Source organism: Arvicanthis niloticus, chromosome 1, assembly GCF_011762505.2.
Source record: "Arvicanthis niloticus isolate mArvNil1 chromosome 1, mArvNil1.pat.X, whole genome shotgun sequence".
Taxonomy (NCBI): Eukaryota; Metazoa; Chordata; class Mammalia; order Rodentia; family Muridae; genus Arvicanthis; species Arvicanthis niloticus.
The window spans coordinates 3484072-3502610 of NC_047658.1; the positions used below are offsets into that span (position 1 = coordinate 3484072).

At 47.1% G+C, this 18539-nt stretch overlaps 1 protein-coding gene across 3 annotated transcripts; it reads left to right on the top strand.

Annotated features, from left to right (window-relative positions):
- Window positions 1-4401: 4401 nt before the first annotated feature.
- Window positions 4402-14181, top strand: Znf235 (zinc finger protein 235). Of its 3 annotated transcripts, XM_034515562.2 has the most exons (4): window positions 4402-4719; window positions 5526-5583; window positions 7620-7746; window positions 11249-14181. In XM_034515562.2, exons 2-4 carry the CDS (start codon window positions 5569-5571, stop codon window positions 13207-13209), a joined length of 2103 nt encoding a protein of 700 aa, XP_034371453.1. In that variant the 5' UTR covers window positions 4402-4719; window positions 5526-5568; the 3' UTR covers window positions 13210-14181. The 3 variants fall into 3 exon arrangements, with proteins under 3 accessions (XP_034371453.1, XP_076785435.1, XP_076785428.1); XM_076929320.1 differs by lacking the exon at window positions 5526-5583; XM_076929313.1 differs by lacking the exon at window positions 4402-4719 and having other exon boundaries at window positions 4749-5583.
- Window positions 14182-18539: the final 4358 nt, after the last annotated feature.

Genomic DNA, 18539 nt, shown 5'->3' on the forward strand with positions numbered 1-18539 from the left:
CCCTGTCCTCTGCCTCCTGAGTGCTGGGATCAAAAGTCAGACCTGGCTGCTCAGCTTGCTTTTTTTTTACACAACCAGGGACCATTTGCCCAGGAGTGGCACCATTTACAGTGAGTTGGGCTCCTCCCATAGCAACGACTAATAATGAAAATGCTTCATAAACTTGCATCCAGCCCAGTCTCATGGAGGCATCTTCTCAGCTGAGGCTCCCTCTTCCCTGCAAGTTGACAAATCACATGCAACTCCAGCCCAAGGGGACCTGGCATCCACTCGTGGCCTCCAAGGGCATCTGCTCTCACAGACACAGACACAGACACAGACACAGACACACACACAGACACACACACACACACACACTCTGAATCTGTTTAAGAAGAATTGAATGGGTGTATAGAAATGGAATAAATACAGTTTGTACTCTTGTCTCTGACACAGTATTCTAGACTTAGCTTAATGACCCGAGCTACAGGATAGAGCAGATTCTGAGACTCTATTTCCTGCAACCATCTGTGGTAAATGGTCATGTTTTTGTTATGCTTTAGGAAGAGAGATGGAATGAGAGAGTAGCACTGGGTTGAACTGTCCTCCAGGCAAGAGACTGACACATGGCTCCAGCATGGTGGGGTCCAAAGTGGATTGTCAGCCATGCTAAGACAAAGTAAGCTGTCTTCCTATAGCATGTAGTTTATTTTATGTATGTATTAATTAATTTGTGTGTGTGTGTGCGCGCTGCAGCACCTGTGGTAGGGGCAGATGTAAACTAGAGGGAGTCACTTCTCTTCTTCCACTGTGTGTGTTTCAAGGATTGAACTCAGGTCCCCAGGCCTGTACCTGTGGAGACATTTACTGGTCACAGGCAGCATCTCTTGTTTCTGCCACGCTAAGTGTCCAGGCTAGCTGGTATGGAGTCTTCTTGCTGGCTCCAATATGACACTTTTTATTGTGGGAATCAATAAACAGTTTTCCTTTTTGTTGTATCTGTAGGTTGTATGGATGATAAATATCTGGCGACACAGCATTGGCTCTAAGTTGAACCCAATGTTCCTTAAACATAGTATGTGGTGCACTCAAGAAAACAGCGCTTCCAGCTGAAGCTTACCTTGCTCCCAATTAACATGTGTGTGTTTGGAAGAGAAAGAGTAATTATGGCACAAATACAGGAGTCACACACATCAGGTGTCAGTACCACCACTGAGCCACGCCCCCAGCCCCTCCCTGGGGGATTCTAGGCAGGGGCTCTACCACTGAGCCACGCCCCCAGCCCCTCACTGGGGGATTCTAGGCAGGGGCTCTACCACTGAGCCACGCCCCCAGCCCCTCACTGGAGGATTCTAGGCAGAGACTCTACTACTGAGCCACGCCCCCAGCCCCTCACTGGGGATTCTAGGCAGGGGCTCTACCACTGAGCCACGCCCCCAGCCCCTCACTGGGGGATTCTAGGCAGGGGCTCTACTACTGAGCCAGGCCCCCAGCCCCTCACTGGGGGATTCTAGGCAGAGACTCTACCACTGAGCCATGCCCCCAGCCCCTCACTGGGGATTCTAGGCAGAGACTCTACCACTGAGCCACGCCCCCAGCCCCTCACTGGGGATTCTAGGCAGGGGCTCTACCACTGAGCCACACCCCCAGCCCCTCACTGGGGGATTCTAGGCAGAGACTCTACCACTGAGCCATGCCCCCAGCCCCTCACTGGGGATTCTAGGCAGGGGCTCTACCACTGAGCCACGCCCCCAGCCCCTCACTGGGGGATTCTAGGCAGGGGCTCTACCACTGAGCCATACCCCAGCCCCTCACTGGGGGATTCTAGGCAGGGGCTCTACCACTGAGCCACGCCCCCAGCCCCTCACTGGGGGATTCTGGGCAGGTGTGGTGGTTTAAATGAGAATGTCCCCATAGGTTCATATATTTGAATGCAGAGTCTCCAGGGAGTGGAACTCTGAAAGGATTTGAAGGACAAGGAGTCATAGCCTTTCTGGAGAAAGTATATCACTGTGTATGGCCATTGAGATTTCTCTTTCTCTGTCTCTTTGCCTATGGATGAGGATGTAAGTCTCAGCTACTTCTTCAGCACTGTGCCTGCCTGCTGCCATGTTCCTGCCATGATAATGAACTAAAATCTCTGAAAGTGTGAGCCAGCCCCCAGTTAAATGCTTCCTTTTTGGCCTGGAGAGATGGCTCAGTGGTTAAGAGCACTGACTGCTCTTCTAGAGGTCCTGGGTCAATTCCCAGCAACCACATAGTAGCCCACAACCTTCTGCAATGGGGTCTGATGCCCTCTTCTGGTGTGTCTGAAGACAGCAATGGTGTATTCATATACATAAAATAAATAAATTTAAAAAATGCTTCTTTTTATAAGAGTTGCCTTGTTTATGGTGTCTCTTCACAGCAATAGAACACTGACTAAGACAGGAGTTGGTACCAGGGACTGGAGTATTGCTGTGACAAGCCGGACCATGCTGTTATGGAAGACTTTAGGACTTTGGACTACAAAAGTGATTAGATACTTTTTGATTAGTAGAGCTTAGTGGATCATCCTAGGAGGAGAGTGCCAGACAGTGCCAAGGGCAATTTGAGCTGCAGGGGCCCAGCTCAAGAAGTTTCAGAGACAAACAATATTAGTCAGTGGTCTAGACCATTCTAGTCATATTTAGGCAAAACAAAAGTGGGTGATTTTTGCCCTTGTCCTAATAATCTGCGTGAAGCTAAGTTGATGAGTTTTGGATTAGTGGCAGAAGCAGAGGAGATTTCCAGACAGCCTCGTGTTAACTGTGCTGTGTGGTCACCAGTGGTCCCTCTCATGGAGACCCATCATGAAGAGGAGCAAGGTGGACAGAAGGAAACACGAAATGTGAGTTTGAGGAAGAAAGGAGCTCCGTGAAGGTGTAAAGAAAAGTCTGATTCCAAATGCTATAAAGGGCTGACCTGGGGCAAGACCCCACTTAGCGACACTTCTGACTTGTGAAAAGGAATTAAGGAAACGTTTAAGCATCGAGGTAGACCATCAATTACAGAAAGGTGATGGAAGTGTAATTGGATGGGGCCAAGGTCCAGAGCAGAACATGGCAGCTTTGGCCACTTGGTTCTGGCTTTAGAATCAAGGATACAAGAAAGGTGCACAGACTCTCCCTCTGTAACTAAGGAAATGCACTGAACGCAGTTGGGGTGTAGGAGAGTTCCTCCATAGAGGCCAATAGAGGGCATTGTGCGACGGTGTGAGGGTAAAGCCTGGATTATGTTGGTGAGGCTGTGAGCAGGAAGCCTGGATTATGTTGAAGATGCCAGAACTATGTGACACCAACTAAGGAGAGCTGCAGACTGAGTATGAAACCAGCCTAAGAGAGACAAGTGTGTTACAGCCAACAAAGCCAGAAGTGTAAAACATCTGAAGAGTGCGTTGACATCATCGTGGAGATGGGGAGTTCGGCCTCCACCTTCGGGTTTCAGTCTTGCTTTGGTCCAGTATTTCCTCACTATACTGCTTTCCCTACATTTAGAAATGGTAAAGTATATGTGTGCCATGACACACTGGATTATGTGATCTGCTTTTTGATTTTATAAGGGCTTACAATGAAGAGATTGCCATGAGTATCAGAAAAGATTTTGAAATTTAGATTTTTAAACAGTATTGAGACTGTGATAGACAGTGGGGACTTTTGAAGTTGGGCTGAATGCATTGTGATATGGGCAAAAGCCTGTGGGGACAGGTAGTGGAGTGTCTTAGTTTGAGTAACAGTGGCCCTCATATGTTCATGTCTTTGAATGATTGGACATTGCAGGCAGCCATGCTTTCTGCCATGATGTTACTGGACTAAGCCTCTGAAACAAGCCTTGGTCATGGTGTCTCTTCATAGCAGTAGAATAGTGACCCAGACACCCTGTGGTCTGCCATCACTCCCACAGCTGGGATGGAGGATTCTAGGCAGAGACTCTGACTCTGCTGCTGAATCAGACTCCTAGAGCTGGGCAGTTTTAGCCTTTATCGTGCAATATAAAATGGGACTTCAGTGTTCTTAAAAAGGATCCACAGTCGGGCATAGTGATGCTTACCTCTTATCCCAGCACCCAGGAGACAGAGGAAGAGGCATCTCTGAGTTTGAGGGCAGCCTTATTTACAGAGTTCCAGGACAACCAGGGCTACGCAGAGAAAGCCGTCTCAAAAAAACCCAAAACAACAAGAAAAACAACAGATGTCTTACATCACATTTCAAAAATGAAGAAACCGAAAAGCAACCCAGGGGAGTGAGCTCCCAAAAAGCGATTTCCAAGGATCACAGGCCAGTTAAAACAGCTTGGAACACATGGAGGCTTTAGTATTGTGGGGAATGTAGTCCCGGAAAAGCACAGAGCTAGGCGCTTCCGCTAATGCATTCTGGGAATTGTAGTTCTGGCTCCAGCGGCGGCTAAGCTGATTTCCGCTCCCGCAAGGCAAAGGCTGGTTGTGCTTTTGATGAGATGAAAGCTTGCAGCGTTCCGCGACCCTCTGTGCGCTGGTGTCTCGGTGTATCCTCTCGGGGACCCAGTCTGCATTCCTGGGAGAAGCGGGGCAGCGGTGGCGGCGGCCGGTTCTCTCTAGCTGGGCTCTGCCTGAGGTGTTGCTCGCTGCCCGGGATTCCTGGACCCATCTCAGCTGCTGTGGAGCCCCGGGAGAGTCTGGCTTCCCACGGGAATCTGTCAGAGGAGCTGTGATAACAGATGGCCAGTGTCCTGAAGCCTTAAGTGGTATGCAACTCTGGTTTTATGTGTTTTTTTTTGTTTTTTGTTTGTTTGTTTGTTTGTTTTTTTTTTTTGCGTTTATGTATTTGGTTATTTACTTAAAGAGTGGGGCGTGCCACACTTTATAAAAGGAATAGGTCAGAAAAGTACTTGTGGGAGTAGGGTCACTCCTTCCACCACGTGGGGTTCAGAGACTTGAACTCAGGTGCTCAGCCTCAGCGGCAGTCACCCATACCCTTTGAGCTATATCGCAGTGCCTAACTCCCCTTTCCTTGGAGAGGATTTAGCTTTTTATTGGTGATTATCTGCATGTACGAGGGAAAAGAGACTTTGTGGAGGTTCTTGAAGATGAGCAACGTTTACTAGAATTTAAAATTTTTAGAGCGAGAGAAATTTGGGGGTGGGGATTTTACTCCTGTGTATGGAAATAATTATATGTAAGACAGCTGTCACATTAACAGACCTTTAAGAGTGGCGATCAGTTATGACACAGCGTTCATCAGAGAGTTCGGCGCTTCTTAAACATTTGTTTTTCTGGGAAACCCATCACCACAGGCAGCTTTGTGAAGGTAGGAGCGCACTGCATCCCTCGAGCTGCCAGAAATAGAGATTGTGGCCTTTCCTAAGCCCTTGCTGTGAGTAAGGTGAGCCATGGATGGCCTGGTAACCTGGAGGCTCACACTACCGATTAGCAGGAAGTAGGTAGGAAAGCCTGGTCAGCCCGCTCAGCCCTTGGGGCTGATGGAGAAGCTGAGGAAGCCATGTGGACCGACTGTCCTGGCAATGTTCTCACGAAGCCCTTCCTCCCCCAGCTTGCTTCCCAGAGCCCTGCCTTGTCTCAAAGAGAAGACAACAATGACCAAGTTACAGGTAAGTCGGCTGCTTCCCCATTCCACACAGAGCTAGGGATTGGAAACAGGACCCCTGCATGCTGGGCAAGTGCTCTGCAGCGGGGCCTCTCTGAACTGCATGGAGTAAGAGGGGACGTCGCTGAGAAGAAAGGGCTGGAAGGAGGAGGATTAGAGAGGACAGTGGGGACATGTGCTCCAAGTGCACTGCATATGGGAAAGTGTAAAAGGATGAATAAAATATATTGAATTAGAGAAAATGGGCTGGAGAGGTGGCTCAGTAGTTAAGGGCACTGGCTCGGTTTGTTCCCAGCACCCACGCCTGATGCAACTGCCTGTAACTACAATTATATGTAGTTGGAGAATGTCCAGCGCTCCCCTCTGGCCTCCCAGGGCACCTGCACACACACACACACGTAAACACACTACACGCACACACAGACACATGGCATACACATTCATTTAGAAAAAAACCTTTAATTCACTTACATTTAAAAAGTGACATTCTCTACCATCTGCCTAATTTTATTTTGCAACTCGGTATGAGTTCTCCATACTCGTGTGGGTTATGAATTATATTTTTACTTTTGGGAGTCCAGCTTTCTTTCTTCTTGCACCTTGCTAAAGCAGGTCTCCTGTTTCTGGAGCTCTGTGGAGACAGGCAGATCCCTGGTGCTCATTGTCAGCCATCCCAGCATATTTGGCAGGTTCCAGGCCAGTGAAAGGCCCTATCCTCAAAGAAACAAAAAATGGTGACCTGCTCCAGAGACTGTCTTGTAGTTTGTACATGTAGGTGCACTGTCATGTACAAAGTTACACTGATGTGTATGCATACATGTGTGCACACATACACACAGATCACTGGTCACCCTCATTTCCTACATTTGGGATACATATCCCGAATAATCAGGGAGCATCTGGCTGCCACCATCTGCATACCTTCTGGGGTTGACCCACCTTGGGTGATGAGGGCATCAAGAAAGAACAAAGTTTTCTTATGAAGTATTCTGAATCTGAAATTCATAATGTTGTGCAACACAAAACATTTTAAATGATGTTATCACTCATGAAATGTGGTTCAGAGGGCTGGAGAGACAGCTCAGTGGTTGAGAGTACCGACTGCTCTTCCAGAGGTCCTGAGTTCAATTCCCAGCAACCACATGGTGGCTCACAATCATCTGTAATGGGATCCAATGCCCTCTTCTGGTGTGTCTGAAGAGAGTGACAGTGTACTCACATACATAAAATAAATAAATAAAATAAATCTTTTAAAAAAATTGTTAAAAAAGAAAAGAAAAAAAGAAATGTGGTTCAGAGAAGTTTGGGTTTGAGGATGAAGATACACCTGAGTTGTACTGCCCAAGAGGAGCCAGGCATTGCCAGCTGTCTCTAGTATAAGTCAGCACATGACTCCCAACATGAGGTGGAGCTCTCTAACTCTGAAATCCGTGACTTCCCACTTAAGAGTGATGGACCTACTGACCCAGCTGTGGAAATGACACCAAGCTCCTTGTCCAGCATTTTCTCCTTTTTGTCCCCTCTCTACTCTGTAGCCATGGAAACGGGTGACTAGGTGTACTGACTGGTGCTGTGTGTCAAGTTGACACCAGCTAGAGTCAGAAGGGAGGGAGGAGCCTCAGTGGAGGAAATGCCTCCATAGGATCCAGCTGTAGAGCATCTTCTCAAGTAGTGAGTGATGTGGGAGGGCCCAGCCCACTGTGGGTAGTGCCATCCCTGGGCTGATGGTCCTGGGTTCTACAGAAAGCAGGCTGAGCAAGCCATGATGAGCAAGGCAGTATGCAGCACCACACCCTGGCCTTTGCATCAGCTCTTCCCTCCAGGGCCCAGCCCCGCTTGAGTTACCATTCCTTCAATAATGAACAAGAATATGGAAGTGTAAGCCTAATAAACCCTTTCTTCACAATCTGCCTGTTTGTTCATGGTATTTACTTCCAGCAATAGAAAACCTAACTAGGACAATAGATGGCGTATAAACAGATGCTCAGGTTCTAGTGACATCGGGAATGGAACTGAGGTGGCATGTGTTTGCTGTCACAGGAGGCAGTGACGTTCAGGGATGTGGCTGTGATCTTCAGTGAGGAGGAGCTGAGGCTGCTGGACGCCGCCCAGAAGAAGCTGTACCAGGATGTGATGCTGGAGACCTTGAGGAACCTCCTGGCAGTGGGTGAGGACGGTCCCCTGTGTCCCTGGCAGTGTCAGAAGCTCACATCCTTTGTGTCTGTTGCACTCCACTGCTTTCCTTTATAGTTTATTTAGTTTGTGTTTTATGTATATGTGAGTGTTTTGTCTGCATGTGTGTTTCTGCATCATATTCACTCATGATGTCCACAGAGGCCAGAACATTAGATTCCCTGGAACTGGAGTTACAGATGGTTGTGAGCCACCATGTGGTGCTGTGAACCCACCCTGGGTCCTGTGGAAGAGCAGCCAGTGCTCTGAATTGCTGAGCCACTTTTCCAGCTTCCACTTTATTCTTTACAACTGCAGTTTACACATAGATGCTGCACTTTAAATAAAAATTTTAAACATTTCTTTGTGAATGTGAGTGTGTGTCTTAGTCAATGCCATGACCATGGCAATTTTTTTTTTTTTTTTTTTTTTTTTTTTTTTTTTTTTGCTTTTTGAGACAGAGTTTCTCTGTGTAGCCCTGGCTGTCCTGGAACTCACTCTGTAGACCAGACTGGCCTCAAACTCAGAAATCCACCTGCCTCTGCCTCCCAAGTGCTGGGATTGAAGGCGTACACCACCACTGCTGGGCCTGACCATGGCAATTCTTACAAAGGAAAGCATTTAATTGAGGCTCGTTTACTGTTTCTGAGGTTTAGCCCACTGCCATCATGTGGGGAGCATAGCATTCAGGCAGACATGGTAGCAGAGTGTTCTATATTCAGACCTAAAGGGAACAGGAAGACAGAGACACTGGGCCTGACTTGAGTATTCAAAACTCCAAAGCCCACCCACTCTGACCCATTTCCTCCAACAAGGCCACGTCTTCTGATCTCTGTCAATCCTCCCCATTCCTTATGGACCAAGCATTCAGGCACTGGAGTCTATGGGGGATGCACCTATTCAAAACCACCACATTTTGCTTCTAGCCCTGATATACTTGTAGCCATATCAGAATGCAAAATGCATTCAGTCCAACCACAAAAGGCCCCAGAGTCTGTGACAACTTCAGCCCTGTTTAAAAGTCCAGAGTTCAAAATCTCTTCTGAAAGTCTTGCAATCTCTCAAGTATATCCTTCTATAACATCAAAATCAAAAAACAGATGACATAATCCAGCATACAGCGGCACAGACTGTACCTTCTAAAAAGGAGGAAAGGGAGCTTAGTGAGGAAATACTGAACAAACAGGAACAGAAACCATGAGAACAGGGGCTGGAGAGATGGCTCACGGGTTAAGAGCATTGACTGTTCTTCCAGAGGCCCTGAGTTCAGTTCCCAGCAACCACATGGTGATGGGATCTGATGTCCTCTTCTGGTGTGCCTGAAGACAACGACAGTGTACTCACATACATAAAATAAATAAATCTTAAAAAACAAAACCATGAAAGCGAACTCTCAACTGTGCACCCTCACATCTGCTATCAAAGTGCCCTTAAGATCTCCAGTCCTTTCAGCTTTGCTCACTGTAACACATGTCTGTCTGTCTTAGGGAGAGGGTGCTGGCTTCCACTCCCTGTTAGTCGCGCTCCTTGGCAGGTATCCCACATGATCACACGTCTAACCTCTTGGGGTCTCCAAGGCAATCCAGGCTTCACATTCACAGCTTCACACAGTGCAGGGACAGCCCTCCCACACGCCTGGCCTCCAAGGCTTTCCTTAACTGCAGGGAGTTTCCACAACCTCTTTCCTGTATCTGAGACTTGGACAGGTAAGTACAGCCACCAGATGCCCAGATCTTTTTCTATTCTTCTGTAGGGTGCTTCCCCCTCCCCGCGACTGAAGAGTCCTTTGTACCCCCTCCCTGCCTCAGACTGTTGGCCTCTCTTTTCCCTCAGTAAAATCAAGTTGTTTTCAGTGTTTTGTGGCAAGGTGTAGCTGTGTAGCCTAGACTTGCCTAGAAATTTGTGATTCTCCTGCCTCAGCTTCCCAAGCACTAGTGTGACAGGCTTTGTCCACTATGCCTGGCTAGTACGCCATCTTTCCAGGGCCTCACACTCCAGCTCTGCTGATCTTTTTTTTTTTTTTTTCTTCCTGTTTTTGTCTTTGTGTCTTAGCTGCTGTTGCTTGCTTCTCTCTGCTCAGAATTCTCTTCCCAGTGGAATAACAGTCTCTCCTTTCTCTATATCTGTCTGCTCAGAAGTCCTCACAGACCCAGCTCTGAGAGGCCGCTTTACATGTGTTTAGTTTTCAATCTCTTGTCATTTGCACTTGCCTCTGCTGGTGTCTGAGTACCACCAGACCCATTACCACAGATTTTGCTCGTGGTGACACACCAAAATCCTGAGCATTTGTACATGTGCGAGCAAGGGCTCCATGAAGCCTATGCCCCTTGTGCATCTACAGCAACAGCAACAGCCATCCCTAGAAAGCTGTTCATGTTCCTCACAGGAGTACCCCCCCTCCCAACCCACAATCTCATTTCTCTACCTTTCTCCCACTGACACTAACTAACTATTCCAATGTGTCATGGAAGCCACTGAGCTGCATCCTGGGAACACTGATCTACTTCACTTGTTTCTGTTTTCAGCTTCAGAAGTTTGTCTCTTTCACTGTCATCATTTCCCATCCTGATAGTTTGCTCTCAGGTCACTTGCTTCTTTGGCAGCCCTGTCTGATAGTGTAGCAACCTTTGTTATTCTGTCATAACATCTGCTGCGTTAGGTTGGCAGCTGAAATCTCCCTTCTTTTTTGAGCCTTTTAATACTTACTACAACACCTTCTTCTTGCTCCTTTTTGAGCCTGGCAATCTTAGGTTGCAGAGCGGGTGTTTAAAGAAACCCACTTGCTCCTGTCCTTGCAGCCTGCCTTCCCCGCTTTTTCTCCCCCCAGAAAAGCCCTTTCCTAATCAGCAGACGTGTTTTGAATCTTTCAATCTTAATGCTGTATCTCTTCTTGTATTTTCCAAGTGAGCTTGTGTGCTGAAGTTATTTCATCTCTTCCTACACACATGAGTTCTCAAACACAGTGGCTTCCTTGAACTGGACATCAGGTTTTTGCTGTGTCTGTGATCCCTGTACACCTGTCTCTTTCCCTCAGTCTCTGAAGCTCCCTGTACCTTCCCATTACACTCTCACCTTGACTCCCAGTCAGGTGCCCCAGATCAGTCTACATGCCACAGGCAGACAGCTTAGGATCAGGCAGCTCTAGTTTCTCTGTTCCCTTCAGTCTCAGGAGGCATAAAACTCATGTGTACTCTAACCCACAGCTTTGCTCAGGTAAAACTGCCAAAATCCTGAAATGTTCTTTCTTCCTGTTATCCATCTGCACAGCTACACACAGGCCTTGTGAGGCAGGTACTCAGTAGAGGCTGAAGGTACCCTTAGCCTTCCCTCCTGGGTTCACCCCAAATTTCCTACCATGGGCAACTATGGCTTGCTCTTGAGAGCACTCACTCTTTGTGATGCTGGTATTTAGCTAATGTTTCCAGAGAGAAATGAGGACTCAGATCTTTGAAGTTCCCATCTTTGCTCATATTACCTTCTATTCTCTATTCTTTTAGGAGGTCAGAGTCCATACAAGATGGAGACTCTTGACTCAACAGGATTAAGGCATCTTTCACTAGGGTGGCTTCCATGCTGCCAGATGACAGGCCATGATGTCAAGAAACTGGCCTGCACTCCAGATGTTGTAGTAAACACTCAAGGAAAGGGTTCTCACTTCCTGGAGCAATGCCACTTCTCCTGCCATGCGGGAGCAGAACAGACTTCCCAGGCCTCCGAGGATAACGGCTGTCTTGAGAGTCTTACAAACGTTACTGAAAATCAGGAATTTCTGTCTGGGAGGGCTCAGAGTTCTTGGAGTAAAACACATTTTAGTGAGAGATGGAACCATGGGAAACACTATCCTCAGACTCTGGTGAAAACTACGTCTCAGCTGCTGGCTCTGGGTGTTGACATTCTGAATTGCATTTCCTATCAAGATAACAATATACTGTATAAAAGAGATAATGTCCATAGCAGTGGTGACTATGGTAAAGTCATCTTTCCTGTGTCATCCTTCACCCAGTTTCCTGTTTACATGGAACAGAAAGCCTACCAGTGCAGCAAGGGCCAAGAAGCCTTCATTGACAGCCCCTGTCAGGAGATTCATCAGCAGGTCCTCTTAGGAAACAAGTGCCCTGTACATAGTACACATGAGGACACCAGTCATAGATCCAGTGTCACCATTCAACAAAGTGTTCATCCACGAAGAAAGCGCTACTGGTGTCGGGAGTGTGGCAAGACTTTCAGTCAGAGCTCAAATCTGCAAACTCATCAGAGAGTGCACACGGGGGAGAAACCCTATACCTGCCCTGAGTGTGGGAAGAGCTTTAACCAGAGCTCACACCTGTATGCTCACCTGCCCATCCACACAGGCGAGAAGCCCTACTGTTGCGACAGCTGTGGGAAGGGCTTCAGCCGCAGCACAGATCTCAACATTCACTGGCGCGTGCACACTGGAGAGAAACCTTACAAATGTGAGGTGTGTGGGAAAGGCTTCACACAGAGGTCACACCTCCAGGCCCACGAGAGAATTCACACGGGAGAGAAGCCATATAAGTGTGGAGACTGTGGCAAACGGTTCAGCTGCAGCTCAAACCTTCACACCCACCAGAGAGTCCACACTGAGGAGAAACCATACAAGTGTGATGAGTGTGGGAAATGCTTCAGCTTGAGCTTCAACCTCCACAGCCATCAGCGGGTCCACACAGGAGAGAAGCCATATAAATGTGAAGAGTGTGGGAAGGGTTTCAGTTCAGCCTCAAGCTTCCAAAGCCACCAGCGGGTCCATACAGGGGAGAAGCCATTTTGCTGCAGTGTCTGTGGAAAGGGCTTCAGTCAGAGCTCTTATTTTCAAGCCCACCAGAGAGTTCACACTGGGGAAAAACCATACAGATGTGATGTGTGTGGGAAGCGCTTCAACTGGAGCTTGAACCTTCACAATCACCAGAGAGTCCACACTGGAGAGAGACCATATAAATGTGAGGAGTGTGGGAAAGGCTTCAGTCAGGCCTCAAATCTGCAGGCTCATCAGAGTGTTCACACCGGCGAGAAGCCGTTCAAATGCAATGCATGCCAGAAGCGATTCAGTCAAGCCTCACACCTCCAGGCTCACCAGAGGGTTCACACTGGGGAGAAGCCCTACAAATGTGACACGTGTGGGAAAGCCTTCAGTCAGAGGTCCAATCTCCAAGTCCATCAGATAATTCATACCGGGGAGAAGCCATTCAAGTGTGAAGAGTGTGGGAAGGAATTCAGCTGGAGTGCAGGGCTCACTGCTCACCAGAGGGTCCACACAGGAGAGAAACCCTACACGTGTCAGCAGTGTGGGAAGGGTTTCAGTCAGGCCTCACACTTCCACACGCACCAGAGGGTCCACACTGGGGAAAGGCCCTACATCTGTGGCATCTGCTCTAAGGGCTTCAGTCAGAGATCACATCTGGTCTACCACCAGAGGGTCCACAGTGCAGGGAATCTCTAGGTTTGTTCTGCAGTCAGGTGGGCTCCATTCTGCTGATTGTTAAAAGCTCCTCCCAAACCCAGAGTCTTCAGGAGACTTCACCAGGGAGATGTGCTTCTCTTTGGGAGATCATTTTTTTGTTCTTTTTTTTTTTTTTTTTTTTTTTTTTTGAGACCAGATTTCTTGGCTGTCCTGGAACTTGCTCTGTAGACCAGGCTAGCCTTGAACTCACAGAGATCTACCTGCTTTTGACTCCTGACTGTTGGGATTAAAGGTGTGTGCCCAGTTGGGAGATCAGTTCTTTACAAATGTCAGAAATTACATATGAGAAGATAATTGCTCTATAAATGTGTTGCCACCATGTACAAGAGTTGTAAGGTTGGCACCTTTGGGATGTGACAGGGCAGGAAAATGTCAGCATCCATCCAAGTCTGCAGAAAGGCTGCAGGAAGGGCTCTAACCAAAGCTGGTGATTGGCAGAACTGATTGACTGAAGCATCACTTCGTCATAGGAAGCCCCCCTCTGTATCTGCTGTGCAGAGCTGCATGTGGCTCAGGACCCAGCCATTTCTGGAGCAAGTGAGAAAAGCCCTGTAAGACTCAAGTTTGAAAACACTTGCCAACCTTCAACCCTGCATTCATATTGATTCATATTGATTCATATTCCCCAGTAGTCTTGTAAGGGGCCTTTAGTCAGCTTCCTTGAGGCATGGTGCTTCCCAGTCAGGTCTGCAGTGTGTGGCCGGCCTCTCTCGCCGTGGCGCTTTGCACAGCAACTCCATACTGGATGACTTTTAGTATTTGTAGTTAATAGACTAAAACTATGCTCTTTTTGAATATTTCGTATTTATCAGCCCAATAAGGTGAATTGAAGCTTATGCGATTGGGACTTTGGGCGCTGAATTCACTGAGGGAAGGGCTTCTTACCGTAACCACTACTGCAGATATTTGCTAGTGACAGAAAGGTTTTTAGTAAACTTGAATTGTTAATGAGTTGCTCCTCCTCCTTTGTCTCTAATCTTAGATCGGATTGTCCTCCCTAACCAGAGTTGCTCTGAGCTTCTGCCCTCAGTTTTTAGACTGACTCGTGCTGCTCCCACAGATTCTCCAAGGCTGTATCTCAGATAAAAACCAGAGTCATTGCTTATAGCTCCAGGGCTCTGAAGAGCAAGGGTCCAGCAGGGTGTTGCTGTGTCAGCTGATAGCAAAGGGTGTGCAGGAATGATGCAGGAATGGCTGGACATCCCAGTGTCCACACAGTGGCTCACAAGAGCTGTAACAACAGTTTCAGGGGATTTGATGCCCTCTTCTGACCTCCAAGGGCAACACACACACACACACACACACACACACACACACACACACACACACAGAGTGCATATACTACAAATATTGATTCACCTAAAACAAACTTTAAAGATGTAGGCATTTTGCAGGACCTCCTACCGTTTTAGCCTGTGCTCCCTTGTGAGGTAGTGTCCTCCTGACAGTCACTGTTCCAAGTGCTGGCTCATAAATCTCAGGATGAAGAAAGAAGGAGGAAGAAGAAAAAGAGAAAAGCCAAGTGGGGGTTCACACCTAAACCCTAAGGCTAAGACAGGAGGATGTGGAATAACTGGCAGCGCAGAGGGACTCTGCCAGAAAACAAAAGAAGAGTGTGACTTTACTGGCTCTGTGCTAGTGACGGAGGTGACAGCTGCAGGTTAAATAGCTTACAGCATGATGAGAACAGTGGTCCCTGCTCCCCATGGGAAGGGGTTAGGTCAAATCCATGGTCTGCACAAAGAATTTGCCAGCCTCAGAGTTCTCGGGCAAAGTGCTGGGAGAGCAACAGCTTCATCTCCTGTATTCTCTGCACTTCATCCATATGAAGCTCCAAGTTTTCAGCAGCTCACCCAGGGGCCTCCCTCTTAAACTCTCCAAGAGTTCTTGGGCTCTTTTGTCAATACATTTTTATTTTATTAATATTTTTTTTGCCAATGTATTTCCAAAGCCCCTCCTGTTTGTGGTTTCTGGATGAGGTTTAGCTAGCCCTGATTGTAGGCATACATTTTTTGCAACCTACTTTTAATAAACGTTCAACCTCTCCTCTTGCCCACCACCCAGCAGAGGTAGTGGAAGAGAAAAGTTATTAGGATGTGGGGGAAGTGGACCTGTTTAGAAATAGTTCTTTGGGAGCAAGCTTGATCTTTGTCAGCAGCTCAGTCCCATAACAAACACCAAATATGACTCAGCAGCTGCAGACCAGCCCTCTTGGCAAGCAGACACCACACATGAACTGAAACCACACATGAATGTTGTTAGCGATGAATATCGAGGCAGAGCAAACCAACCAATGTTCTATGCTCTCCTCCCATACTGTCTGTGGAGTAATATTTATACTCCCCCATCATGGGCTCTTTCATACGTTAGCTATATCTAAACTTCCTTTCATCTGCATGTGCTTCAGGAGAAGAGTCTTTCCTGTGTCTGCTCCAGCAAGACATCCTTTCACCTGTGTGCTCCAGCAAACCAGCATTTGACGTAACTGACTTTCCAAAGAAACCGGAAGTTTCCACTTTACCTGCTCTCACTATGGCTGTTTTTGTTGTTTGTTGATACCAGGTTTGTCTGCGAAGCCTTCTATGCTGAAGCTTGCTATGTAGACAAGCCTGACTTAAAATTACAGATCTACTTGCCTCCTCTCCTGAATGAAATCAAAGGCACACACCATCATGCCTGCTCCACTGGATTTATTTGGATTTCATGGACAGAGATCGCAAGTGTAGGAACGCATTCTTGAGCAGGGCATGGGACTCAACAGAATCCTTGCTTAGAATCCACCAGTGATGGGGTGGGGACATGGTTCAGTGGTAGAGCATTTGTCTAACATTTGAAAGGCCCTAGTTCAGTGCACTTCAAAAAGAAAATTCTTGGGACTGGAGAGATGGTTCAGTGGTTAAGAGCTTCCACTGCTTCCACAGAGGACCCAGGTTGGGTCCCCAGTGCCCACACTGAGTGGCTCACAACCATCTGTAAGTCCAGTTCCAAGGTCTTCTGCCCTTTTCTAGCCTCTGAAGGCACTGCATGAAAAGTAAATCTAAAAAGAAAAAAATTCTTCCTTGATTTCTACTGGCCTTAGGAAAGTTGAGATTTAATGTTTGAGTTTTGGGAACAGAATAACTCTCTGCAGTCAGTATCTTTTGATGGAAATTACAGACGTAAATATTACAATATAAAAAAAAACCCCAAACCTTCAACACACTGATTAATTGGGCTCAACAGTGCATTGGCAATGAAGTGAAAATGATTTAACTGGCAGGCAGCATGATGGAAATCACTAAATCTCAACCTAAAGTATAAACTGAAAAAGTATTACCAAACAACAGGTGGTGGCTCATACCTTTAATCCCAGCACTCGGGAAGCAGAGGCAGGCGGATTTCTGAGTTTGAGGCCAGCCTGGGCTACAGAGTGAGTTCCAGGACAGCCAGAGCTACACAGAGAAACCCTGCCTCAGGTGAAAAACATGCTTCTGTGTCTGACATTGTGGTGCACACACAAATAGGAGGTTTAGGCAGGAAGATCATGAATTTGAGGCCAGCCTGGGCTTCAAAGTGGGATTCTAGCTCAAAAACTAGAAAGATAATGCTCAACATAGCTGAAAAGAACATCCGAGAACATCACTGTAGGTCAATAGAAACAACTCAAACTAAGCCAGGCATGGAGCTGTGTGCCTGCAGTTCCAGCACTTGAAAGGCAGAACCAGAAGGACTAGTAATTTAGAGCTTTCTCAACTACAGAGCAAGTTTGAAGCTAGCCTGGGCTACATAATTTTCTGTCCTGTATTGTTCTGTTTTGTTTTGTAAAACTCAAAAAACTCTGAAGAAACTAAGCATCCTAGAGTAGGATAACAGGGAGTCTAATATTTGGATGGTTAGAAACCCATGGTAGAAAGCAGGGGTGGGGGGAGGAGGAGAAGAGAGGAGAGGAGGGTAAACAATAAGGTGTCTGAAGGATGAAGGCTGAGAACTTTCCAAAAATATTAAAACACCTTGCTGGCAGCACTTGAGCAACATCAGGACCAGGGTGTGGTGGCATGGGCTTTGAGGAGATGGGGCCAGGACTATGAAGAGTTCAAAGTCATCTCTAGGTACACAATGATTTCTACTCCTACCTAAAACCAAAACCACCTCATCCCCATAGTCAGGTGTGGTCATATACCCCTTTAATCCTGGCACTCAGGTGGCAGAGGCTGGTGGATCTCTGTGAGTTCAAGTTCTGGTGTCTACAGTGAGTTCCAGGACACCCAGAGCTACATAGAAAAACCCTGTCTCTAAAACCCAAACAAAAATAAAACAAAGAAAGGAGAAGGAGGTGGTGGTGGTGGCTGTGGTTGTACAGCATCTTATGTGCTATTTCCAGGGGCGGGGGGGGGTGGGGTGGGGGGGGGATAGGACAGTGTCAGCAAGAAACTAATAAAGCAATGTTGCACAGGGGAACACATCACGGTATGTAAAGAGCACCTCACCTTCACATTGATAACTCTGGTCTCTTCTCGGAGAAGAGCCAAGTTCCTAGGAAGGGAAACCTTAACTGGTGTGTGTGCGTGTGCATGTGCGTGTGTGTGCACACGTGCATGCATGTATGTATGTATATTTGTGTATATACATGCAGTTGCTTCAGAAGGGCGGTTAGAGGGAATTGGAGTCCCCAGAATTAAATGTGAGCGTCCAATGCTGATTTTAGGAGTCCTCTGTAAGAACAGCATGCCTCCCTAACTGGTGAGCCATGTATTCCATGTATACTAATTTAAAAATTTTTAAAGTTTATGTACATTTAATTTTATTAATTCCTAAAGGAACAGAAAATAACCTATTGTTATAGTGGGCTCCCTTGAGTTATGGTTCTCACAGACAGAGACTGTTAATGATTCAAAGGCAAAAGTCCCAAGCAGGTGTAAGCTGACTCAGCAAAGCCATAAATAGACTCCTGATGTCTCCATCCCACCATGGAATGTATTTTGGGTGGTGACATGTCACTGTTCTTCAAATCAAATCATAGCACTTCCAGTTAGGAAGCCACCAATGACGAAGCACTTGGTAGTTCTGTACTGGGCATCATTTGCTTCAGATGAACAGTTGTCACCGATCGCACCACAATGAATGTATCAGGCCAGCTTGATACACGACAAGTGTGGATATTGTCTTTGTACTTTAGTTAATGCTCGCAGGGATGAAGGGGTCACTTGCTGACTTTATGTGATTCTAGGAAGCCATATTTTTCTATATATATACGTATACATAAGCCTCAAGTTTACTGTCAGTAGGTGTTCCTATGGTGGGCTGGTGGATGTCAGCCTGCCTTAGGAATT

Excerpts from the sequence above, each read along its gene's own strand:
- Znf235 (XM_076929313.1), top strand. The coding sequence starts at position 5,455 with ATGGAGAAGCTGAGGAAGCCATGTGGACCGACTGTCCTGGCAATGTTC. Across the intron at positions 5,584-7,619 it reads CAACAATGACCAAGTTACAG|GAGGCAGTGACGTTCAGGGA; the intron begins GTAAGTCGGCTG and ends TTGCTGTCACAG. Across the intron at positions 7,747-11,248 it reads GAGGAACCTCCTGGCAGTGG|GAGGTCAGAGTCCATACAAG; the intron begins GTGAGGACGGTC and ends CTATTCTTTTAG.